Source organism: Drosophila mauritiana, chromosome 2R (assembly GCF_004382145.1).
Source record: "Drosophila mauritiana strain mau12 chromosome 2R, ASM438214v1, whole genome shotgun sequence".
In the NCBI taxonomy this organism is placed as follows: domain Eukaryota; kingdom Metazoa; phylum Arthropoda; class Insecta; order Diptera; family Drosophilidae; genus Drosophila; species Drosophila mauritiana.
Genome location: NC_046668.1, coordinates 12,453,106 through 12,479,321, shown reverse-complemented (window position 1 = coordinate 12,479,321; position 26,216 = coordinate 12,453,106). Strand labels below are relative to the sequence as shown.

At 43.9% G+C, this 26,216-nt stretch overlaps 2 protein-coding genes across 5 annotated transcripts in view; both read right to left on the bottom strand.

Annotated features, from left to right (window-relative positions):
• The window catches only part of LOC117138040 (neurogenic protein mastermind), a 70,267-nt gene that overhangs the window by 3,310 nt on the left and 40,741 nt on the right, over positions 1–26,216 (bottom strand). For 3 of the 4 annotated variants that reach the window (XM_033299851.1, XM_033299850.1, XM_033299852.1), the window contains one exon: positions 14,144–16,207. In XM_033299851.1, coding sequence (XP_033155742.1) covers positions 14,144–16,207 — 2,064 coding nt within the window. Of the gene's footprint in view, positions 1–14,143; positions 16,208–16,521; positions 16,911–23,014; positions 23,168–26,216 lie in introns of those variants that run through there. The other variant, XM_033299853.1, reaches the window with a different exon arrangement.
• On the bottom strand, positions 25,662–26,128 carry LOC117138041 (acylphosphatase-2). The gene has a single exon (XM_033299855.1). It carries the CDS (start codon positions 26,094–26,096, stop codon positions 25,764–25,766), a length of 333 nt encoding a protein of 110 aa, XP_033155746.1. The 5' UTR covers positions 26,097–26,128; the 3' UTR covers positions 25,662–25,763.

The window sequence follows — 26,216 nt, the reverse complement described above, 5'->3', positions numbered from 1 at the left end:
TTTGCTGTCAGCTCGATGTGCCGCACACACACACTCACACACAGAGAAACACTTCTGCAGAGCGGGTGGATTGGCTGTGGGTGGCCGGGCTTTCAAGCTTATTATCGCCTGGATGGCTTTTGAATCCGCATTGACTGCCAAACACACACACACAGAGAAGCAGAAGCATAAATCTTTCGGCACTTTTTCATAGTCTACTTTGCTGCGTCTCTCTGTCTGTCCATCTGTAGTGCATGTGTGTGTGTGCGTACGTGTGGAGGGGGATTCCCCCTACTGAGCAGCAAATTTGCCATTCATTTGTTATTGTAATGGGCCCGAAAAGAGCGCCGGGCCAACATGCAAAATGAGCGAAAGGACAACGCCAGCGATCGACCCTGCAGCAACTTCAATGCCACATCCCGCAGTCAACTCCCACTTTTGCCACCCAAAAGAGAGCCCTTCACCCCTTTGGCCCCTCGGATGTTTGTCCTCGGAACTCGCCGCCACCTTGCCAAACTCGAATATGCGGGCAGCAAATAAATCTTCTCACCGGACACACCGCACACCCTGTACTCGAATAGTTTCACATAGTTTCCATAGTTTCCGACTATGATTTTCCTCGCTTTTGAGCCACGGTGGCCCCACGGAGTGGGGTAAAATTCAAGGCTTAGTTCTATCGTCACCCCTCGAGGTGTTTTTCTACATTTCATGTGTGACCATCAGCAAAAGCAATAGCAGCCACTACAACAGGAGTAACATCGAGCGCACTAAGCAACTTTTAGGTCGCGTTTGCCTTTTGGTACCCAGTAATTTGCAAATTTTGGGTTTGTAGGATACGTTGCAAGATAAGAAAGTTAAATGGGTGTGCTTTATAAAGGTATATCAATATTTATATCTGAACATTATATCCAGAAAATGCAGATATTTCTCTGCTTTTTAGATCTAAGCATGAATTTAATGAATTCTTAACGTTCGTCTATCGAAAAGTTTTGAAATTACAGGATATCCTAGAGTCGAACCCTTCGGCTGTTGCCTTTGCTTCTGTGCCTCTTTTCAGTTGGCGCTGTTGCTGTTGTAATTGCTTGTTGGTTTAATTTATTGTGTGTTTTCTGCAGCTCCACGCATTTTCATTTTCAGCTCGCGTGCGAGCAGGAGTCCGCCGCGAGTGCGAGTGGGAGGGCGCCGCGAGTGCGAGTGGGAGGGAGTGCGAGTGAGTGGCGTAAAGTACGCTGATTAAAAGTCATGGACTCTCGTCGGGGCTAATTGAAGTTTAGTGCCTTGGCTTTGGCATTGGTCGCTGTGTGGGTAACCTTCTGCCAAACAGTTGAGCACCCAACCACCCACCACCCACCACCCACCACCCACTCGTTCGAATGTTGGCCATAAATCATGCGCCTGCCTCTCTGAATTCAAAAGGTAAGGTGTAAAATGCTGGCTCGGTGTGGCAAGCGAACTGAGGGTTTTAGGCTTGATATGTGTGGTCGTATACAGACAGAGAAAGTGTGCTATAGATACCATTCTTTTTCATGTTTAAAGATATTAGATTCAAGATATATCCACTAAAGTCTCATTAATTTTTCTCTCTGCACCCACCAACTTGTTGGCTCTGCTAAGCCCAAGGATCACAGCTTCTTCCAGCAATGTCAGTCATGAATAGCTACACCAAATAAAGTCGATGGGCCTTGGTTAAACATCGATTGGCTGCGGATCGAAGCGCAGGAACAAGTTCATAAAACAAATCATTACAGCAGCTTTCATAAAAAGCAGACAACGAACAGGAAAGCCCAGCCACCCACATACACACTTTTGCACCCACCGGCGGAAGCAGCCCCACTAATACATAAAATATCAATAAAAAAAGTTTAAAGGTAACTGCCGAGGACGAAGGCGTACGATTTTGCGGGGTGGTTGGAGGACCAACAAGGAGCTGGAGCAGCAGGAGCAGGAGGAGGAGCTTGCGGGTAAACCGGAGACGCCGCACGAGCGCGTAAATCCTGCAGCTATTACCCAAGCGCCGCCGTATTGATTGCGCTGGAGACAAACACGGATACACTCAAGCGCGCAACGAGGAGATACACACACACCAGCACACGCACACATACACACACACACATAGAGCAAGGACTCTAAGCAGGAAATGCGCATTTGACAAGCCAAAAAGATTGCCGCACGCCCCACGCGCTGTCAAGGGAATGATATTCGTGGGGCAAGGGGTGCTGCTACAAGGGGCACAGTGGCGGCGGCAGGGGGATGCCTTGCATATAGACTTGACAATGATATATGTGACCATCCCGGCAGTGTCCTCCCTGGGCATGTGTGTGTGTGTGTGTGCCTGTATGTGTGACACATGTAAGGCTGGAGTATCAGCAAAAAATAAGAACAAATATACGGAACGAAGAACATAAAACTCTAAAGGAACTGCGGTCCCCCTTTTTCCGAGCGCTTTCCACACATATCTTCAACTCCGCTCGACTGACCAGGCACAACTGTACCCACCACACGAGTGACGAATGCCGCAGCCAAACTTGTTGCCCACTTGCACTTAAAGTAATTGAAAAACTTCACAGACCCAAAAACGCAGTACAGGTGCGAATAATATCAGGAAAGGCTTTTATCAGTAATTATTAGCAAAGTCTTTTCAATGAGATGGCATGGCAATTATCCACAACTAAACTGTGTCTGTAAGATATAAAATTACATGGAAATGCAATACATTTCATGTAGTTCTAGTTAAGGAGGTTCTACTGTTGCGGAAGCGGGGCGTAAGTAACTCATAAACCACCCACTTGGCGCAGCTTGGCAGCCGACCAAAAATTGAAGAGTCAATGAAATTAGCAAAGAGGCCACGCCCACTTAGCACTGCCCCCAAAATGATTTAGTCTACGCTTTATTTTTGCTCTTTTCCCATTTCCCTGCCGCCTCGCCATGTTATTTTCTTCAGCTTTTTTTTTTTTTGTATTATTATTTTGGCAGCGAAGCCAAAAAATCCAAAATGAAGTCAAGGGAATTCCGGGAGTGGAAGGTGGGAGGTGAATGGTTGGCGAATGGCCACCCGTTGGGCGTCTGTCACTGGATATTTGTGTGACATAAACTAGCTGCCTGGCAAACCCCGCTGCGAGCTCCTCTGCGATCCTAGCCAAACCAATCCAATCCAATCCCATCACATCAGATCCCATCCAATGAGGTGTCCGCGCTGCGTTATTTAACGAAATTATGACAGCAACCGGGATGGATATATAGGAGATATAGGGAACAGGCGAAATCTCATTTGGAAAAGCGTTAGAGCAGAGCGAATTTGATTTTTAATTGCCAGCGACGAGCAGGAAAACGCAGGGCTAACAAAATCCAATTGCAGCGGTTTGGGGGGCAGATAATCGGATTTGTAGGAAAATTCAAGTAACTCGAGATGATTAGAAAGTGGAATTTTCATAATAGAAAATCTAATATTGTTATTGAGTTACGAACTATAAGCAGTGGACTAAGCTCGTAAGTTTATAAGCCCATTGATCTCATCTCCTTTGAGAGTCCTTCGTTAATTGAGAAGACCAACGTCATCCTGCCTCATTCCCACCACTTCAATGCCACGTAATTATGCTCACATATGCGTATGCCCGCGTGCAGATTGCATCCCATTCGCATTCCGAGATGCAGGCAATCCCGCCCTGTCCTGTCCAAAGAAGACAGTGGAAATCTGCCGCGCGCGGGGTTATAACTTTCCACACACAGGAAAACTGCATCGCGTCCATCCACATCCACATCCACACTCACATGCACATTCCCGTCATCATCATCATTGTTGAAGCCGACATATCAGCCAACTTTCAGCGCATCAAGCGGTGTGAGTTTCGCCCCCCAGTTTTCCCACTTTTCCCCCGTTTTTCCCGCTCGTATTGCTGCTGCTGCTGCCACCCAAAGGACCCCAATGGTCCCAATGGAAGGTAGCGAAAAACTTTTGAAACAGTTGCAGTTGCCACACAATGCCAGACAATCGGCAGCGTAGGGAGGAGCATAGAAGCGAGGAATAGATACAATGGCCAACCAGCAACCACCCGCCACCCACTTGGGCGCCACCCACAACACCCGCTTGCAATGCGGTTTCCGTGCGCCTGTGTGTTTCGGCTGCTGCAGCATGTCAATGATCATAAATTAAACTCGCAATAATTATAAATTAAATTTTGGCATAAATGGCCATGAGTGTGGCCCCCAAAATGCATGCATATGTATGTGTGAGTGTGTGCCCGAAATGAACTGCACTGTATGCATGTGCCATGTGGGTCAAAAGGGGGCCAAAAAGGGGCCAAAAAGGGAGCCTTCCCCCCAAAATGGAATGGTGGGTGGAGGAGGGGCTGTTGACTGGGGGGACTGGCTTAAATTATTGGGGTTCGGCTTTGGCTTTTCGTTCGATGCGATGAATGACTTCGATTTGTTTGTTGGCTTCATTTCAGAAGGGTTTTCCAATACAGATACATAAATAGCGAAACGACAGGCGGCACAGGCAGCGCTCAGGCACACCTGTGGCAAATTTATGAAAACCTTTTTAATGGATCGTCTGTCAAAAGTTTACGAGCTCGAGCCGGGTTTTTCATCAAAGCAACAACAGCCAGGCTGCATCATCACAATATATATATATGGTATATGGTAGGAAAAGCAAGCCCATTTCAGGCTTAAGTTTATTGAACTAAATGCAATAGAAGTATTGAAAAGATAAATGCATAAGAAGATTTTCTAAATGGCATATGAGTGGATATTGGATTGATATGTTATATATGAGAAATGCTAAGTAAAAATCGTTTTGAAAAATATTCAGTTCTAGGAATTTTCATTTCTGAAAAGTTAGCTCTTTCGAGAAAATATTTCAGCATTTTCCAATGCAAGGCAAGAATAAAATATACTAAATGATTTTTCTCTCTCTCTGTTTTTCTGCCAAATTCCACGAAATTGGTAGCTTCATCTGGGGCTTTTAGCCTTTTGGGCCATTAACAATCTTCCTTGAATTGAGAATTGTAGGAAATGTGAAACATCAACATCTGATATAGAATCATGGAATCATAAACCATGATTTCATTAGTTGAATTTATGTTTGCCGCATTTTTTCCATTTCTCCTCAACAATTACGATGCGGCGGTAGTGCATAGAAATCAAAAGGCATTTTGCAGTTCACCGTTCCCAAGTCGTTCATTCGACTTGATGGATTTTTAAATTAAATTTAATTTGCAATTGCATTGTTAATTTGCAGCCGCCAGTTGCTTTAATGGCAACTTAATGCCGCCGCAAACGCAAGTCGTTTGTAGTGAAGTGTACTGGACCGTGGAAACACTGCGGCTAATTAGTGTAAATATTTTGCGTGCCCAATCCAATCCAATCCAATCCGATCCGATGTTGGATTTACTCCTTGATTGCTATACAAAATGTGCCAGCTAATGGCGATCATTACACGATCTGAGATCTGATTTGATCCCAATCATAATGATATGAACTGCAAACGACTTCCTGTATTAACGAGAACAAAGCACTTTGGATCCGATGAGATCAGAGCGTTTATATCGTGCTTATGGTATCTGCAGACGATAAGCGTGCTGAAAGCGGAAAATCCGTAGCTAAAGACAGAAATCGGATGAATCATATAGCTGGCATCTGATAGATAAACCAGCTGCAAGGCAACAACAACGATGGGCGAACAAAGCAGCGGCGCACGATCAACATGAAAATAGCATTGAGAAGAATTCTTCTCGCCGCGATTCTTCCACTCTCTGTTCGCCTCTTTGCGAATGACTGCATCTATGAGGTACAAATTGAATCGCAAAAGAAACGCGCGCGCTTCTGACTCAGCCAGCGATTCGCAATAAAATTCAGAACGTGACATTGTTTAAAAAAAAATCAAGAAACACGGAAGATTTAAGAGAAAGCTAAGAATCATTCGGTAAATGAGATGGAAGATATGGGATTTACTTTATCCAAATGAAATACGAAAATTATCATTAAACATTTAGAGCCCTTAATGGAAAACCAAGAACAAATTGCTTATATCCTCACTTATTCGGTAAATTGAAAATCAATTCCTATTGCAAATTTTCAACATATTTGCTTATGCTTGTGCCGGAACTTTGTCAGCACAAAGTTCAACATTCGTTAATTTTATTTACACACACACACACGCACACAGATACACACAGGCCCACGCACACGCACACACGCACACTTTGGTAAATAGAGAACACAACAGAATGCAAACAACAAACAAAAAAGCAAAGCTGCAAATTTGGCAGAATTATCCAGCCATATGAATCCGGCCGCCCCTTTTGCTTTCCAATTTTCCCCACAGGATCACCACATCACCTGCATGGAAAATTTCGTCTGCATTTTCACCCAAATACGACGGCACGAATTTTCGCATTGATTTTCCAGCCCACAGATGAAAAATTGGTAGATGTTTGGCTCGAAAGGTATGCCGTTTGATGCTGCCGGCTTTTTCCAGCCGATTTATCATCGATATTTTGTTTAAACATAGGTTTGCGTATACGAAATTCAGAAAACTCGAAGTGAAATAGAGTTCTAACTATTAATTATGAAAGTATGTTTAAGCCATCAACGAAGCGTTTTAACCGCCGAAAAGGGAATTAAGCCGACTAAAGCTGATCCCTCGCACTTTCCCGAAAACTCCTTTTTTTTTTGCACCGACATTTCACTCACTTTCTGCACTTCCACATCCACATCCACATCCTCGTCGTCCCATTTTCATCCGCTTTCCACTGCCACTAACCTCAACCATTTACATTTCCAATTACTTTGGCTCGGCGAGTTTTCAAGTGACGAGCATTAGACACGCACCGCAGCCACGCCCCCTCACACGCTCCCACGCCCACCACTCCAAGATCAAATGAAAGTAGACAATATGGAATTACACATACGCCACGTGGGCCCTCATAGGAGAACTACGATTTCCAGTGGGCGTTGTCGCACAAAAGGCTTCTTTTTTTTATTTTTGCACACAAATTAAAACCGGGGGTTAATAATCTCTCTCTCTTTGAAGACGAATTCCATTCCATGGAATGTTTACCAACACACATAAAACAACAATTACTTTATTATTTAGCGTGACACTGGTAACCATTCGTTTCAACATTATATTGATTTTCCTACGGCGAGCGAGAAAAACGAGACAACTTTTTCTACACTCGCCGCTATATTTAACAATTTTTCTTCCAACTGACGTCAATGTTCTGTTCTATTTAAGGTATTTTAAGTAGGTATTTTTGCACTGCGGCGAGCGGAATAAAATGCAAATCTGCATATGATTGGTATTTCAAATGCCGTCTGAGTTGTTTTCTAATTGACGTCAACAGCTTGACGGTTTAGAATCCTTATAGAAAAAGAAAGCTAACCAATAGATACTTTGGTTTATAGACTTGTTTCTCTGAGGCAGCATCACTAGTTGAAGTTCTAGTTAATGCCTCTCGTTAGTTTAAAGTAACTAGTTAATGTTCTGCGCTCTAACCCTAGTTTATCCTGGTAGATGCTTCTGTATCCGATCAAGTACCTGCAATTCCATAATTCCACTTGAGCCCTTTCACCCTTTTGCCAATATCCTCCTCTCATCGTTTTCACAATCGGATTTCGTGTTATGGCCGTAAAAGTGTGGCAAATGTAAGTGAACAACAACTTTCCTGACCACTTGACCTCCCGGCGAAGCCCCCCCTAACATCCCCAACACCCCCGCACATCCTTCATCCCGCTTGTTGGCAAAGTAATTAATTTGATAAAGTGGCCGGGCAAAACGTTTCTGCAGCGAGTGGGTGGCTTGGATGCCCAAGGTGTTGTTATGAGGGGGGTGCTGCGGGCTTGGGGGGTTTTTGGGGGCGTGAGGGCCCCGCAGACATATTTATGGTCGAGAACATATATATTTATATATAACCCTGTGCGTGAGTGTGTGTGTGTAGTGGCAACAGATTGTGCGTTCTGTTTGGGTAGTTAATGAAATGAGTTCGGTTGTCAACGAAAACCCAGGGAAAATGTCACTGGAAATTATTTTGCCTGCGACCAGAGCAACAAAATTTAATGGAATTTCAAATGCTGAGGCATGTGTTTTTGTGTGTGTGTGTGTGTTTGGATTGGAAGTGCAATGTAATCCCCACCCCCCAGTCCATTTCCTGGTTCATCATGGCCAGAATTTACACTTGACCAAGACTCGTTTGTTTGCCGGCCTGTCTTTGGCTCGTTTGCCTCTCGTTGGTTTTTACATTTTACATGAATTTGCGTCTGAGTGGCGCATGAAATTTAAACAAATTGCGCAAATACTTTGTTTTTGATATGAGCGTCAAAAACCTTGCCGGCCAGACAGCCTGTCTCGCACTGAGTTCCGTTCTCCGTTCACAAATAAAAACTAATTTGAATAGACGACTGCTGCAAATGGTGATAACAACCGAACTTTTGAGCCAGAAAATACCAGACTAACTGATACCTAAACAAAAGTTTTTGCAGCCGTCCAAAGCCAATCTAAATGTACCCAAAAATAAGCGCATAAAAACAAAAAAAAAACGCACGCAAAGGCGGAAACATTTTGTAAATCTTTTTGGCAAGCTTCGGCTCTAGTTGGAATCGCTTTTTATGCCCTGGCAGCCTATAAATATGCGACGTGAGCTGTTTGCGGAAAGCATCACACACACACACACACACACAAAGTGGCGAAGGAGCGCCTTGTAAAAAGCATAGCATACTTTCCAGCGTCCACCAGGATTTGTTGCGAGATTAGAAAAATTAAACTTAGAAAAGGATGGGTTAGGAGCGCGCGAGGGGAGCGGGTAGCTGCTGAATAACAAGTGGCGAAAGGCAAATTATAGCAAATAAAATGCAAAACCAGTAGCAGCAGCTAAAACTTTGTTCCTCGCGAATAATTTCCATTAAAATAGATTAAAAACTGAAATATTTATATATGTATATCTAACACATCAACTGGGGGCGTGTGTGTGTGTGTGTGTGCGTGGCAAGTGTATGTGTGGGTGCCATTCTGATGCCCCAAGGAGGTGAAAGTATTAAAAGTACTTGCCACTTGCTTACGCATTCCCACTGCCACGTCTTCATCTCAGTGTTATATGAAGCAGATTACATGGCATAATAATCACGATGAAGGGGGAGACACACACACACACACACACATACCCAGGCAACCGGGGGGCATTGTGGGGTTAAGAACACGGGCAAATATTAAATTTGATGCCAACAGCAAGGCAAAATAGCTGAGAGGAGGTGCTGAAAGAAAACGCCGCAGGGAAATGCCGTACAAAATGGGTGAAACGGAAAGGTAGCAATCAAAGTGGCCAGGTGAGAGCAAAAGCAGAGGCAATCATGCCGCCGCCTCCCGAAAAGGTGAAAAAAGAGATAGCAAGCCAGCTAAGCCCCAGGAAAATGAAATATACCAGCTAAATGGTAAATATGTGTGAATAAACTGATTGATATTGCTGCCATAAGCTGCCAAATAATCCCTCAACTGGAAGGTTGGCTAACTATAATTGCGAAGCTGGGCAACTTAAGATACATACATATATTATGGAAAATTGAAAACTCAGCGTAACGAGTGAAAGGTGGGAATAAAATGATTTTCACACATCTTCAAAACTCTGGGGCGAAACGGTTAACCCCAAAAACGCTTACCGCCAAAGTTCATCAACTTTTCCGCTCACCTTTTTGCCCCGCAGAATCGCTCAACACCTGCAAATTGATTGAAACGCAGCCGAAAAAGAGCGGCAGGAGTGGAAAAACAGAATGAAAATATTACGAAACTCCGCTTTCGCTGTGCCAAAAAAAAAAAAAAAACCATCTTGCCAACATCGCCGGAAAATCGCCCCTCACACTGACACGAATGGGAATATAAAAGGTAAATAATGTGACCTTTGAGAGCATCAAATGCGTTAGGTAATGGGCCGGGTCAGAAAAACAAAACCTAACTGAACATGAAAACGTAACTGTAACTGAAACTGAAGCCGAAATCTCAAAGCGAAGCGTTATCCGCAAAACTGGATACCTAAAAACAACAGCAAATTCGTTGAATTATGAAACAGCAGGGAAAATATCATGTTTTCTTTTGTAGCCAAAAGTTTTTCGCTCATAAATAGGCCGATTGTCTCTCCCACTCGTTTTCACTTAGTGCCGAAGTTTCTGCTTCTTTTACCGTTTGGGGGAAATTAAATTTATAGGGGTTATACAGATGTAGAATCTGTCCAATAACTCCTGGCCCCATAATCCCCGTCAAGGCGAGTTATGCGAAGAGTTGTCCGGGAATCTGCGAACCTAACTGAATTTCGGGGATTTGCTTTTATTGCCTTGGCGCCTGCGCATTGCGTAATGTAATTTTTCCTCTTTTCCGCCTCTTTCATTTCATTATATGTACTTTCGAATGCTGTTGCCTAGATCTCACCACTGCCTCCTTCGTCGCTGCTATAAATTATTTATGGTTTTTTGATACAAGATGACTCGCGCAGTTCGAAGTTGGTCGCATGTGCTCGCATTTCTTGCTTACTTCATTAAGTCGCCCGGGCCAAGTCATAAAATCTGATATGACCCTCTCTTCAGTGGGAGCATTCTAGCTGTCTCTTTCGTTGTGTAGCCTCTCTACCTATCTCTCTCGTTCTATCTGTCCATCTATCTCTTTCTCTCTCTCTCTTTCTCTTTGTGTGTGTGAGTGTGCCTGGCGCAAGTATAATTTCCGCACATTTTCACGTTTTGCACATTTCCGCTGCATACTTTTGTGCGCCCTGGCATTTTGATGACGCTTTCGCCTGCGGATCGACCAACCGAAGCCTCCTCCGCAACTCGTTCTCCCAGAATTCCCCACTCCTCCTCCTCCTACTTCACCACTTTTTATTGTATTTTACAGAAATTTGTTGGTGGCTAGAACTACACCCCCCCGCTGCTGTTGTTACTGGCATTTTAACGAGTTAATGCAGGACATGCAAAATGGCCAGCATTTTGAATTCATTGAACTTTTAGCCGGGACTACACGCTTGTTTTCGGTTTGGCTGTTGCCTGGTTTTTGTGCCCGGTCGGTTGCTTTGGTTATAGCTACAAGTTACATTTTTGCGCAATAAGTATCTGATAAATATTATTTACAATCGTCATGTAATGGGGTAGTAATTTCTATTTGAAATAGATTTTTAGCTGTTACATAGTTTGCTTGGAAGTACTAAGAATATGTTAGTTTTTAAAGCTATCAGAAGCATTTTAAATAACAAATTGAAACAGTTATGTTAAAAATATATAATAGGAAGTCCTGAATAGCCCTTCTTAAAAATTTGCCAAATGAAAAGCCATTAAAAATGGCCTGTCATCCTTCTTGGGCAGAGAACCTCATTAGTAAAATGTATAATTTCCATTTTGCCCGCTGCTCCTTTTCTACACATTCTACCACTCCAACTTTATATTCTTCTCGGCTTTTTTTCCACTCTGCGCTTAATTTATTGTGCATATACACCAGCATTTGCTTCTTGTGCGCCACACCGTTCTTTGTCAAATTCATTGTACATTTTACACTTTGCCCGCTCATTTCTTGCACTTAAGAGGTTTCCCCCACAATTTGCTTCGCCCCCTTTGGAAAATATTATTGAGCCGAGAAAACTCGTTGAATCCGATGCTGTTTTGGCTTTTTGCAACCCTTGTTGCCAAATGCCTCCTCTTTTTGGGGGCATTTTTAATGAGTCCTATGCAAATATATCGTTAGACTTAAGTGTGTATACGTGTTGTGTCTTGGCCCGATAAGCGAGCCAAAAGGATTCGCCAGGACAGCCTTTGATTATGGTCCACTGAGGAAAATCGCAGTAAAGGGCGAAAAACTAGACGCCAAGGACACGAAGGACGTCGAGGGAAACTGGCACTGAGTGGCTAGTGGGCAGTCTGAATAAAAAATTATAATAAACCTCGAAAAATTTCAATCTCAATCGTCAACAAGTTTCGCCTGCCCCGCTTTCCCTTCATTTTCGTCGGCACTCAACTTGCTTCAACTATTTTCTATGCAACTGGGGGGTTTGGGTTGGCTAAGAGGGAAAAGTCTCAGGCAACCGAGGGTTAATGCATGAACGAAATTCATGGTAAAACTTGAGCTAAATGCGCCCAGGAAAAGGTGCACGTAGAAAAATTAGCTTGTTAAAAAAAAAAAAGTTTTGTAAGACTATAATTTAATTATTAAGCCATTTTATGAATGTTTCTATTTCAATATTTATATGTTAATTCCATTAGGACTGAGAAATTCGGTATAAAATATTATCATTTCAACAAATTATGTTTTATGCGAGTAGCACTGCTTTTTTGCAGTGTAGCTGACCAAAAATCGGATGAAATTCCGTTGCCGTGTCCCTTTTTCGACCAGGCCAAAAGCATTTTGTTCTCTCCCTCTATCTCTATATACCTCTCCCTCTGTCTCCTCTGTCTCCTCTTTCTTTCGCCTTTCTCTCTTTTATGCTTTTTTGGCTGTTCTCTGATGAAAACTACTCAGCGACATGAAACTTAACTTAAAAAGTTTTGCACTTTCATTTTGTAAATGAAATGTTGGGGTGTTCTTGCTGCTGTTGTTGTGTTTGTTGTTGTTGCGAAATAACAGGAAAACAATTTGGAGCGGATAATGAATATGGGTTAGGTTTAGTGCATATGTATATGTAAATGTATATGTATATGTGAGGATGCATGTGGCTAGGGAATATTGCTTTTGTGTGAGAGAGATTCCCATGCATTTGCCGGAAAAAAGTGCCCCTCAAAGGCAAAGGCAAGGGGGGCGATGGAGCTAGGGGGCGGGGTCGTGGTGGCGCAATCAAGTGATGAATGCATTACTATATGGATGAGTGATGACGAAGCTCAGTAAATGTTCATGGGCCCATGCACTTTGGGGCTGTTTCCAAAATGGAGCTCAATAAATAAGGATCAGATATATGCGACTGGACTAGGCAGCTAGAAAAAACTAGAAAAAATCTATAAAATTCCATCTAGCATACTTTACATACTTTGTAATCTCTATGCTATAATACAAATTGTGGACTAAGATTGCCTTATTTATATTAACTACATTTATATAATACAAATATACATTAGAAACAAATAATAATGAAATATATAGTTCTCTTTAACAAATACTGAATCATTTTCTTGGCATTTCCCTGTTTCATTGTTCGCTTTAGCTACAAATAGCTTCTGTTCGGATCTGGATCTTCTAAGGCTTCTCACGTTCTCCATTGCATCCCTTGTCTGGGCATTTCTGTGCATAGATTAGCTTCCTTTTTCGGTTTCCTACACGCTTTTTCTTAGATCTTAAAGCTCCTTTTTCGCTTCTTGAAACAGAAATTTCCGTTCAAGAAAAACCCTAAAACACAACCAAGCAATATAGAAGACAAGCTCAATTCCACTTTTTGCTGGTAGTGTCCCTTTTCTCGCTCACGTAATGAAAATGGCGCACATGGAGCTCGGGAAATTCGTGGCGAGTGGGGTGGCGGGAAAAGCGACGGGCTGAGGTCGGTGGACGCCGACGAGAGAAGCCCGCAGCGCCAGGACACTCGCTCGCTGCCGAGGACTCACTGAAGCCGAGCGCCAGGTCGCCGAGCAATTTTATGAACAGATGTGTGGTAAAATTAATGGACAGAGATAAACTCGCCTGGCGAGTGGAAATGGAAAACCGAGGGTTAAACGCCAGGCAAGAGAGTAAAAACTCGGCGAATGAGAGAGATGGGGAGAGCGAGCGAGAGAGACAGAGAGCGGGAAAAGCGGGCAAAGGTTCGTTTGCTCGGCTTGTTTGCCCCAACATGATTTATGATCCTTTCCCAACAACAAAAACAAAGGCAGATAAATATAAAGAAAACAAGCAGCAGTCAGTTGACTGAGTGAAATGGTCGAGTGGAAAAGCAGCAGCGGCAGCGTTTCACTCAATGTGGAAAAACCACCCCTTGGAACTTTTCCGCTGCCTCTGCTGTCGGGATTTTCGTGAAAAGCTGTTGACTTCGTTACGCTGATAACTTAAATATGCATGGAAATTTACATACGTGTCAATGGCATTAAGTAGCGTTATGCTATTGGATGAGCTCCATATAGGCAACGAGCCACACATTTGGCTGATTTTAGGGCTATCATTGTGGATTTCTGGATCCGGTTTTTACTACGCTTCTTAGCTGGCTATAAGGATACTTGGACTCACCTGAATACCATGGGCACCGCCACCCTGCTGGCTAATGTGCAACTGCTGCGTCTGCTTCATCTGCAGCGTTGTGGTGGTCGATTGCTGCTGCTGCTGCGGCGCATTTGGGGTGTTGCCGCCGGGTCCGGCATTCGGATTGTTCTGCTGTCCATTGCCGGCGTTGCCGCGCTGCTGCTGCTGCTGCGGTCCACCCCCGGGTTGCTGTTGCTGCTGCGCCAGATTGCCCGGCTGCTGGTTGCCATTTGGACCGCCCCTTGGCGGGCAATTGAGGAAGTTGGCCGCCGCATTGGGGTTCTGGTTGCTGAAGGGTGAGTACTGCTGCTGCTGCTGCTGTTGCTGTTGCTGCTGCTGCTGCTGCTGCAGTTGCTGCTGCGGCACCTGTTGCTGCTGCTGTTGTTTGTTGAAATTGGGCACACCACCCATTTTGGGCTGCTGCTGCTGCTGTTGCTGATGGTGTTGTTGCTGCTGCTGCTGCATGGCCTGCTGCTGTTGCAGACGCTTGAGATCGAAATCGTTTTGAGAGGAATAGAAGAGCTCCTGCTTGATGTCCAGGAAATTCTGCTGCACATTCATGCCGGCTCCTGGGCCAGGACCCTTCTGCTGGTGGAACTGCGGCGGCAGGTGTTGCTGCTGCGGCTGCTGTTGCTGCGCCTGCTGCTGCTGCTGCGGACCATTGGGTCCCAGGCCAAAGTCATTCGGGAAGCCGCCGCCGTAGTCGTTATAGCGACCCGGCTGTCCTTGTCCCATCATTTGACCATGTTGCTGCTGGGCCTGTTGCTGCTGCTGTTGCTGTTGTTGCTGCTGCTGCTGTTGCTGCGGATTCATGCCGTGTGGCGGTCGTGGGAATCCTCCCATGCCGCCCATGGCATTCTTGTGCTGATGCTGCTCGGCCATTTGCTTGAGTGTCTGAGCAGCCAGAGGATGTTCGGACATGAGATTACCAGAGTTTCCACCATTACCACCAGCATTGGGAGCACCGCCTGTCCCGCCATTTGGACCATTGGGAAAGCCGCCTTGGTTGCCAGGATTGCCGCCACGCATCTTCATGCTCGGGTTGTCCAGACCCAGGCCAAAGCCAACGAAACCATGACCCAAACCGCCCTCGGACTTCACGTTCAGGCTATTGATCAGATCCTGGGCATTGGGCGGCTCCACCTTGATGCCATCCTCCGTCTTTATGTCCAGCAGCGGTTTCTCATCGAAGCCATCGAGGAAACTGGGATTGAAGTCCTGCAGGTTGTTGATGAGATCCTTGAACGTGTCGTTGTTCTCCGAGTTATCATCCCCGAGTAGATCGGGAAAGCCCGGAAATTGTCCGCCACCACCATCCTTGTCCAATGAGCCGAGATCGGGGAAATCGTGATCCGGTTCCCGTTTGCACTCCACCAAATTGGCCAGATTGCCCAGGGCCGACTTCTGTTGGGCGGACATCATGTTGGGTGGCATGCCCATGCCGCCAAGGCCGCCGGCCACGCCCCCGGGACCCGTGGCCATGCCGCCGGGTCCCCCGCCCCTTCCATTATTCCCGAGGCCACCCAGTCCGCCGCCTTGTTGCTGCTGCTGCTGCTGGTGCTGCTGCTGTTGCTGGTGATGATCACCTCCGTTGTTGTTACCGTTTCCGCCGCCTCCCCCGCCTCCGTTGTTGTTGTTGTTACCGCTACCGCCACCACCGCCGCCCCCTCCGCCACCGCCCACACCTGGTTCACTCTTCACCGATGTGTTGGTCAGCGCCTTTACAGTGACATTAGTGCTAATCTGTTGCGGTTGCGAATTGGCCGCCGATGTGGTGAACTCCAGTTGCTGAACAATTTCCACCGAGAACTTGGTTAGATTCTCAGAGCCGTTGTTGTTGCTGCCGCCGTTGTTGTTGGTGCTGTTGCCGTTGTTGTTCGTGTTGTTGCCGGTATTGGAGCCATTGTTGTTGCCGCCGTTGTTGGCATTCGCATTGCCGTTGTTGTTGTTGCTATTGCTATTGTTGTTATTATTAGGCAACTTGTGCGGCGGTTCAAAGCTGTCAGGGCCATTGTCAACATCCTCCGCGGGTCGTTTCAGGAATTTTTGTTGCTAAATTAGAAGAGAAAATAAAGTATACGTTATAGAAATTGCTTGAAAGCTTGCAATGCTGCATTCTAAATATAATCCTAAAGAAATATATTGAAACGATATTTGATGCTTTAATAAATAGTAATAAGCTATATACAAAATCCAAAGAACAAAAACTTTTTCAGGATAAGAAAACTATTTAATTTTAAAAGTATTAAATTACTCTTATCCATAACTTAAAAAGTGGTACAAGCTTAAATATCCTATCACATTAGTTAGTAAAATGATAATAACATCGAAGTAATAAAAACTCTCATTAGTTGCCCAAATCTTACCCAAATATTCATAGATAGTTCGTTTATAGCGTTTGCTGGCTTGGGCGAAGATTTAGTTTAGTTTTTGATTAGTTCGGACATTAAGAGTCGAGAGCTCGGATTTGAAAACACTTCGATATATAGACACAAAAGTTTGAACAGCTTTAGCACGATGGATTTAGAAGCGCGTTGGTAGACTTGGTCCGGGGATTTGTGGGGAGATTTTAGGCTACCACTCGATAGGGTGAACTTTTCGGACCAGTGTTGTGTAACGACGTCGACAGTGCTGAGCAGCGTCGATAATGTTGCATTTTGTTGCATTTACTTCGCGGGCGCATTTGGCTTTTGATTTTCTTCACAGTTTTCTTCGTCGATCTCGAGTTCTTTTGATTGTAATTTGATTTATTCAGCTGCGGCGCACACAGTGAGAAATTATACATAAATTAGTGATACACATGTATATAAGACGCATATCGCATATAATGCATTGATGGGAAGCACGATTCGATTAACACTCAACAACAATGGCAACTACATCGCTGACTTGGCAAGAGTAATCAAAAGAAATTCACTTGCAAGACGTGCACAAATTATTGAAAAGCCGTAGCGAAATTTCATGAAAATCGCAAGTGCACACAAGCATTGGCAAAAATCACACACACACACAAAAGACGTCTCAAAATGTATATAACAAAAAAAAAAAACAAACCTTAAAAAACACAGAAAGCTGTGCAGAGGCAGAACAATAACATAAAAGGCAAAGACACTTCTAATCAGTGGCAGAATGCCGAAGTCGACTGAGAAAAGAGAACCAGAACGCCAGAGTATCTGTGTGAGAACTTATGCGCCAGTGTGCGTTGTGTTGGCGTCGGCTTCGCCTTTGTTGTTGTTTTTGTTTCTGTTCTGCTTTACTTCAGCGCTTTCGATACCCCTCAATCGTGTAATCAAGGGGTATATGGGACATATAGAAGAAGTATCTACACATTTGTAATGGCAGATAATGTTTAACTTCTGTTTAAGATTCTTTCCTTTATTTAAAAATTGCTGTATGCAAAGGTTATATTATAAATATTTTAAAACTTGCATTTCTTGTAGACTCGCTTAACTATTCTTAATAAAAATCGTGTTTTAATGGCTTTTTCTATACATATGGAAATGTTCTCAAGTATCATTTTGTTGAAAAATCATAAAATTAATCCCACTTGCTGGGTACGTAAAACGAAGAGGATAAAAACAAAAAAAAAGACGATGGCGAAAAAACAAGAAAACAATCACATTTAAATCAGAATGTGTTTGCTTTTCAGTTTTTATTTTCATGCCTCCGTGCAGGCCAAGCGCCCGCGACTTTTGCTGTTTATTTTGTTTTTAATTAATGCAAAATGTATACAAAATAGCCGCGAATAGGCGCAGCAACCAACACAATGACATGTGTGTGGGGTCGCGAGGTGTGCGTGTGTACGCCACCGTATGTATCTGTGTGAGTATTTAGTGCACACGATATAATACTTCGAAGTGAAGAAGAAGCAGAGGACTCGGTTGCAAGTGTGCGGAAGGTTGCGAAATGCTCTGGATAACCGCAAGTGACTCGTTTGCTGCGTTCAGAATTATTCACCGCAATTTAAAAACATTCTCTGTGACTACCTTCGTACAGTGAAGATTCGATAAAGCGGAGGTTTTTTAAATTCTAGATGCATATACCCAAATATTCATAATAAAATAAAAAGTTATCCAATGTAGTCTAGCTACAAACTGGATGCTGTTGGAATGACTTAGTGATTTAAAACCTATTATTTAAAGTTAAAACTTTATTTTTATCGATACTGTGTACAAAGTCCTTTAAAACATATTTGGCACATAGGAACAAAAGCCACTCACTTAAGGTCGCAACCCACAGAGCCTAATTAAATTATTGATTCAATAGAGAAAATGTCCTCTTTAGCAGCGAAGGACCCCGCTCTGAGGTCATCGATAGCCACTCAATCGGCGGTTAAACAATTACAATCGCCTGCAAAACTATTCCCCAAATGAATAACAAAGTGAATAGCACTCATTACGCATTCACATTCATGCACAATCTCTCGCACTCACGAAACACTTTCGCCTAATAAGTTTATGGCACTTTACAACACTCGAAATGCAATGCACACAATTGGCCCGTTTCGGCCATCTCCCCATTTCTCCCATCTCTCCCATTTCTTTCACTACCCCCCGCCCCACACATTGCCCTGTCTACCAACGTTCGCTTCGATACACGCGCCAACACTTTTCCCCATTCGCTTGGCTCATTATGAATAAATGACGTTTCATAAATTTGTTTTTCCCTGCGCCTCTGCCGCTGCTACCATCGATCATGCCGTCTCTTTTACTGCCCTCTATCTTCACACTCGCCGTCTCTTTCGCTGGCTGTATCTGTATCTGCAAATGTATCTGTGTTTTCGGTATCTTTCGATGGAAGCGTGACACAAAGAATGCAAACTTGCGTTGACCAGAAGCGGTGGGAAAACGGTAGTGGTATAGAAATGGCAAAGAGGGAGAAGGGAAATGGACAGGGTGCCGTAATATATGTAACCTATTGCAGAAAGAGATGGGTATGCTCGTGCAGAAAGAGAGCGGTAGCTCACACAATTTACAAACTTAAAAGTAATTTAGTTTTTTACGACTCCACTGCGGTAATAAAAATGTTTTGCCCTCTCCGTATTGCCACCCCCACACCACGCACACTTTGCCTTCCATCTTTTTCACCTATAACTATACCATAGCCTCGTACCGTACCCTTTAGCCTGCCCCAACCCTTTGAGGAGCCCCCGTCTCCCTATTACCCATGCCCATGCCCATGCCTCCCCTAATTCCCCACTACATTTACTGCATTTACATTTATCGATGCGTCGCCTCCGATGTCGACATCCTCATCTTCGCCTTTGCCTTCGCTCTGGCCTCCGTCTTGGCTTTTATGTCTTGCTGCTGGTGGGGCTTAATAACTTTGTCAGGGGGGGGGAAAGTGTCTGGGGTCTGAGGTATACTGAAAATCGAAGGTTGGGCTCTCTGAAGTACTGGTCACATTGTGACGAGTTGCACCGAAATCACAGCGAAAGGAGTACGTTTCTCTCGCTCTCGTCACTAGATCGCTATTCCTAGTTATCTAGTTATGAAATTACTTCTCTGTTGTTGTTTTTTTTAAACCCATTCTGATTGCTGTTGCTCAAAAAGAAAGTCAAACATTTCTCTTCTCTTGTGACTCGTTTCTGTATCTTCACTGTCTATCAGCCTGCCTCGCGCTTTAATATTTTTTCTGTTTGCTTTACGCGCAAATGAAATAAAGCAACAGAAATTATGCCGCGAACCTTGACACATTAAAAATAAGCAACAACAAAGAGCGTGAGTAAGAAGACCTCACCCATCTCTCTTGCACACTGTCTACCCTCTCGCCTCCTCCCCGTCGACGAGAGCTAGTAAATTTTTTGCGTGTAAAAATAAAAATGTGGAAAAGCTTCTTTCCACATTGGCGACGTTCAGCAGTTCAGTTTGTACGAATTTCGTTTTCATGATTCCAATGCATAAACAATAGAGAGCGCGTCCAACGCGTCGTATGATTAATGCGAATTAGCGGCGAATCCAAACCGACACTCTCCGCCACTCAGCACCAGAAAAAGAAAAAGAAAAAAACAATACACTATAGTCCGAAAACGGAAATCGTCTCGTCCCCAACACCAACACCAACAACACAAAAATCATCGGAAAAACACATCAAATGTTTCGTGGAAAGCCTTCGCTTCGCGTCCGTGTTGTTTGATTAGTTGGTTGAGTCGAGTTGCTAGTTGCTACATTGTGTGGTATATAGGTGCTGAGAGACAGGCACTGAAAGATGATAGAGGATAGAGGAGCAGTGGCCTTGGATACGCAAGAAAAAGGAGGCGGACGTGGTCAATACGTTTTGGGAGGGGAAAAAGATTTGGAGTATTTGCTGGAGCTGTTGTTAACACATAAATTGGCCAAAAAACATTAATGCATTGATTGATGAAGTTGAAATTAAATTATTAATTGAAACCAACTAAAATGAAAGGCAGAATTTCAAAATCTCTTTTTAAGTAATTATCATTATCATTCGTTATCATTCTTAATATTATACATAAATAAAGTGTGTAAACTGCAGAATTAAAAAAGGACACTTTTTCGAAGTTGAGTTTAAAACTGAAAATCCAAGTTCGAATTCCAATTTGCATGCAATTTAAATGAGATATGCAAATAGTTTTCCCCGGCTCTTTGTCAACCGTGTTTTTTTCCAGTTCCACTGTTCTCGCGCGTTTTCCTCTTTGCCAGCGGGCCATCATTTATTCACAACAATTAATTAAAAGTGTAACTTAAAACGTTCGCTCAAGTGTCAGCCATAACAGAAAGCCGTATTTTTTTTGCACCATCCCTGAAAACAAACGCCTCCAATTAATTCCTTGCTATTTTAACCATTTCTTAACCCATATTTTTCCGACACACACGGCGTATGCGTAATATCATGACCTTGTTTAGCGCCCTACTCTTTGCAGCCCCTTTCCACGCCATTCGCCCCTAGCATTTGCACTTCACTTACTCGCATTGCATTTTGCATTCTATTAATTTTTTTGCAAATTATTAAAAAGTGGGCGGCAGTGGCGAAAGGAAAGGAAAATGAAAATCGCGAGAAATGTACGAAGTGAATTATAAATCATTATTCAACTCATTTAACTGAGCTGGCGCACAAAGCCCAATGGGAAATTATGTTTACCAAAAATTAATTAAACAACAGTAACAACAGAAAGAGCAATAAAAGTAAGATTAATGTAGTCGCAACGCAGCGACGCCGACTGCGGCTGCGACGGCGGCAGCGGCAGCGGCAGCGGCAGAGGCAGCATCAATTTCCGCAACGCCAAAAGGCTAAGCCAGATTTCTCGGTTCGGTTTAAGTTAGCTTGTTGCTCGCTCCAAGGCAATTGTTGCTATTACTATCGCTGTTGTTTCGCCCAAGAATTCCTAGATGCTCTTGTCTCTCACTATTCAATTATACACCAAGAGACAAAAGCGTGGAAGCAGTTCGGGAGTGTGGTTAACTCTGGGATACCCTTCAAATATATATATACATTATCAAATAGTTTAGTTACTATACACATGAAAACCCCGAAACCACAGTTCCGTTAAGAAAAAGTGTTGAAAAGCGGAGCAATTATAGAAATATAACAGCAGGTGTTTGTATCTATATATCCCGCTGGTAACTAACCATCGAAATTTGCATAATTCAAAACCGTTAATCAGCCCAATTGTTTCACCATTGCAGGGCACACAAACTGAAGCGCAGATGGCCATTCGTGTATGCACACATCTTTATGAATACGTAAGTGCAGATACAAATATATGCACAATTCCAAACGTGTTCTACTTCATGGCATTGTGAGCATGCCCCACTTTTTGGTGAGGGCATAACAAACGACCAATTGCTCGCTCAGATCTGCTCCTCCCTAACTAACCCCCCTCCCTCTCCGCCGTACACTTCTTGGCCACTTGTCTAAGCAATATGCGTAACACACACTGTGGCACACAAGCACATACACGCACACTCATGCACACTCACGCGGAGAAATCAAACGGAAATTTATGTTGGCCAAAAATGTTTTCTTTGATATTTTAGCAAAGCAACTAAGCATCGAACATAAAAGTTTATAATTTATGAAAACGAAAATAATGCAGAGCGTACAAATTCCCAAACGGATTTACTGCAATGTAATTAATGGTTTCCATCGAGCCAAAAGAGTGGCAAAAAAAAACAGACACACATACGCACACTTTTCTTTTTTTTTTTGTTTGCTCAATTTTCCTCCTGATTTATTTAGAACTTTTGATTTATGATTTTTAATTTCTGCCATTTTACGTCTTACGTGAGTCTTACGAAGTCTGCACCTAATAAATTTGCATTTGCTATGCACAATTTCCCATCCAAGAACCCCAGACACGAAAAAGCGAATAAAATGTCAAATAAATAAACAGTACAGGGGGGTTGAGTTAAATAATTGCTAGAAAGCACACAGGAATTTAGCAGAAGATCTCGTAAATATAATAAACGAAATTCCATGAGCACAAAAGACTTCGAAAAAGGTCTTTTTAACACTCAATCACAGCTGATTTTGATCACAGCAGATTTACTGTTGAAAGTACATTATTGTTCAGCTGATAACACTTCTATATATGTGAATACTGTTCAATTCTTTAAGGAATTTTAACAACATTTTTTGTTGTTTATGTTTTTCTCGCATGTTTGCGATTAAAAAGTACTGTAGCTCTTCATGTTTGACACCAAATTGTTTCGCTTTTCACTTTTCAAACACTAACGTTTTTAAGCACTCCGAACACTTTATTTCTTCATTAAGTTTAAGTGCATATTTTAGTATTTCTTTTTAATTTGTTTTCTTTTGTTATATTGCCGTTGTCGTTGATGTTGCTTTTGTTGTTGTTGCTGTTGCTGCTGTTGTGTTTTTATCGCTGAGGGAACGAACCGCAAACAAAAAAAAAGCGCTCAGCTTTTCTTTGGCTAGTGTTGCTGTTTCTGCCGTGCGGCTGTTACTGCTGCTGGCGTCGTGTTGCTGTTGCTACTGCTGTTGCTTTTGCCTCAGCTGCTGCTGCTGCTGCTGCTGCCGCTGGTTTGTCGTGCGCCGTTTGGCAGTCGGTTGAGTACTGGCACGAGCCGCTGTCAGCGAAGCCAAACGAAGCGACTTCGAGCGACGCGAGCGACGCTGGCAGCGACAGCAGCAGCAGCAACACGACGCCAGCTGCGACGCGGGCAGCGAGAAAGTTTGCTTTTTGCATTGTTGCAGCGCCGCAGCGAGTGAGTATCTGTGTGCGAGTGGGTGGCTGTTGGTATGGGTGTTGCTGCGGGGATGTCGCTGTTAGCCATAACAGACGGTTGATAAGCTGCTGCTTCTGCTGCTGTTAGCATGTTGCATGTCAGCTGCTCTCCCTCTCTCTCTCTCTCTCTCTATCGCTCTCTCTTGGCTTTCATGTTGAAACCAATTCGTTTGTCATTTGTTTAATGACACAAATATTTGCACAAAGTGTTTGCATTTATGTATGCCGCGACAACCTGTCTTACCCCACCCCTCCACGCTCCATCGCTGCCCCACTCGCTGTTTTCAATTTCCATTTTGGCGTCATGAAAGTTTTCCCTCAATTTGTATTTGTGCCATAAATTTGATTACCACTAATAGACTAATAATAATCCAACTAATGATCACCGTTTCTGTTTTCTTTGCTTCGCTTATTTTTTTTTTTTTTTGTGGGTGGACTGGCTTTCAGGCAAATTGAATTCGCTGCCACTTTCTGATGGCTGTTAAATTGGGTTGAGCCTACAAGGACGAAATCCAGCGAAATCCTACCCAAAAGCCAGGCAACAGCACAAAACAACAAACAACGTGAACAACTAAATAAGGAAGTGACACCGGAAACAGGCAGCGACGTCAACGTCGTAGGAATGCGCAAAGGAATTTAAGCTTATGGTAGAACGGGGGGAATGTTGGGGCATGGGAAAATTCAGGGGTTTTGGGTTTGTGTTTGGGGTTTCGCAGGAATCACTCACAAAAATCCGAGTGAGTCGAGTGAGTCGTGCGAAGCGCTCTTTATCTCGCATTTTTAGCTCGTTTATAAGGCAACGACACCGGCCGGCTGAAACTAGTTAAGGCCACACCAGCAACCCTCTTCACTCGCCCCAGCCTCTGCCACGCCCCCTTTGCCACTCTACACCACCACTACAACCGTCCTCCCCGCACACAACGCTTACAGCTTAACCTATAAAAATTCCGCAAACCCAACATCCACAAATGGGAACACTCCACCCCACTCCGCATGTGGAAATGTTCTTTTTCAGCTCTCTCGGAAAATCTGGGCGCCTGTTACACACGCAACGAAGTTGCCAACACAACCTCACATGCACGCACACACGCGACTCGAAGCTGTTGCTGTTGCGGTGATGTTGCTGCCGCTGCGTTGATGTTGCTGCTGCTGCTGCTGTTGCTGTTGCTGCTGCTGCCGTTGGTGTTGCCGCTGTGTCAGTGCCGTTCATTTGTTTGATTTTGTTGTGATTATGCGCAGTGCTTCGGCGGCAGAGACGCCGGCAGTGACGCCATCGCGCGAGCAGTGGCGGTGGCGTCGTGGTAGTCAGCGACCCATGGAGGGCATTTGGGGGCGCAACAACAACAACAGCTACAACGGCAACGCTGGGCAACTGGATTCTCGCTCCAAGTTGCGATACACTTGGACAACTCGAAAATGTGATAAGACGTGCAGTGCATGTGGCACTTCGATTTCAGCCCGATTCTGATTTAAAACCACTCCGGATTAAATCGGAATAAGCTGTGATTTGAGTAGCATCATCAAATTCGGAAATATAGCATATAGAAACCGAGCTACACTTAATATTACTTACTATATTACTTGAGAAACCAACTTGAACTTTTCTAACATCAGGCTTACACATGTAACTGTCAATAATGAAATTCGGAAACAGTACAGTGAACTTTCCAACACTTGAAACCTTAACTTCCTAACAATAAATGCATTCGTTAGATAGACAGCGCATCAACAAGGCATACTTTTAAATACCTATGTACGTATTTATACTAAGTATGCTAAAGAATTCGCGGTTTTCTACCGTTATTCCCATAACAGATAACAGTTACCCAAAAATGCATTTCAAAACTTCCTTCCGCCTTGAGAAGTCACGACTTACGAGATTTTCACCTTCAATCGAATAGTCAATCTGCTCTTGTTCACCGCACTGCGATAAATATTTGTGGCTCTCTGTTGTTATTCTGGATATTCCGTATAGCCAGTATTGTCTGTTGCCTCGACTCACGGCTGTTGGCTGCTGTTTGTGTGCCGTAAAAACTCATTGCCAGTTTGGGGCGTCGCTCAACTGGAAATGTGGCCAAGCCGAAGCTAAAACTGAAGCTGAAGCTGAAGCTGCAGGTGTCTGTCTAACCAAGTCATCTCACATACATATATATACTTTGTAGATATATAAAAATAAGTACATAGTGGATGTGCCAGCCTCCATGTAATTGCGCTGAGCATTTCTTTGTGCGGCTTAATTAGTGGCTGACAGCCTGTTTTTCATTTTAGAGGTTTATAAATGATGTTCGCAGAAGCACAACTGGGCTCTATTCGCAGGCAGCTCAATTTAAAGGTCCAAACAAATAGTTACAGCAAATACACAGTTACAATTTGGTAGTGGACTACAAGTCTAAATTCTCCTTAAATGGCCTTTTTCGGTGCTGACACATTGTGGTAGCGAATCGAGAAGCGGCTAAAGTTGTGCGAAGTGATCTCCTTGGTGGGCGTGAACTCCGCCCGCTCGATAATCGAGCGCGGACTGCCGAAATTCAGCAGCCAGAACTTCAGCTCGTTGACCTTGGGCAGTGTGCCCTCCAGCTGACCCTTCACCGTGCCCTCGTCCGTGTTCATCACCCACCCGCGCACGTGGTTCAATGTGGCCAGATCTCGGGTCTGCTTCCGCAAACACACACCCTGTACTCGCCCGAAGAGTTCGAATCCGCAGGAGAAGATCTGTTCCGCTGGCTGCATCATCTTGAATACGCTTCGTCTTTTCTAGAAATAACTCCAACTTATTGTCGATCGAGAGAGAGAGAGAGAAACTCCACTTGTTGAAATTTAGTTGATTTTTGTCAGTGTTCGGAATTACAGGAA

What these genes read in the sequence shown, in the direction of transcription:
- LOC117138041 (XM_033299855.1), bottom strand. Translation starts at nt 26,096, where the DNA reads ATGATGCAGCCAGCGGAACAGATCTTCTCCTGCGGATTCGAACTCTTC.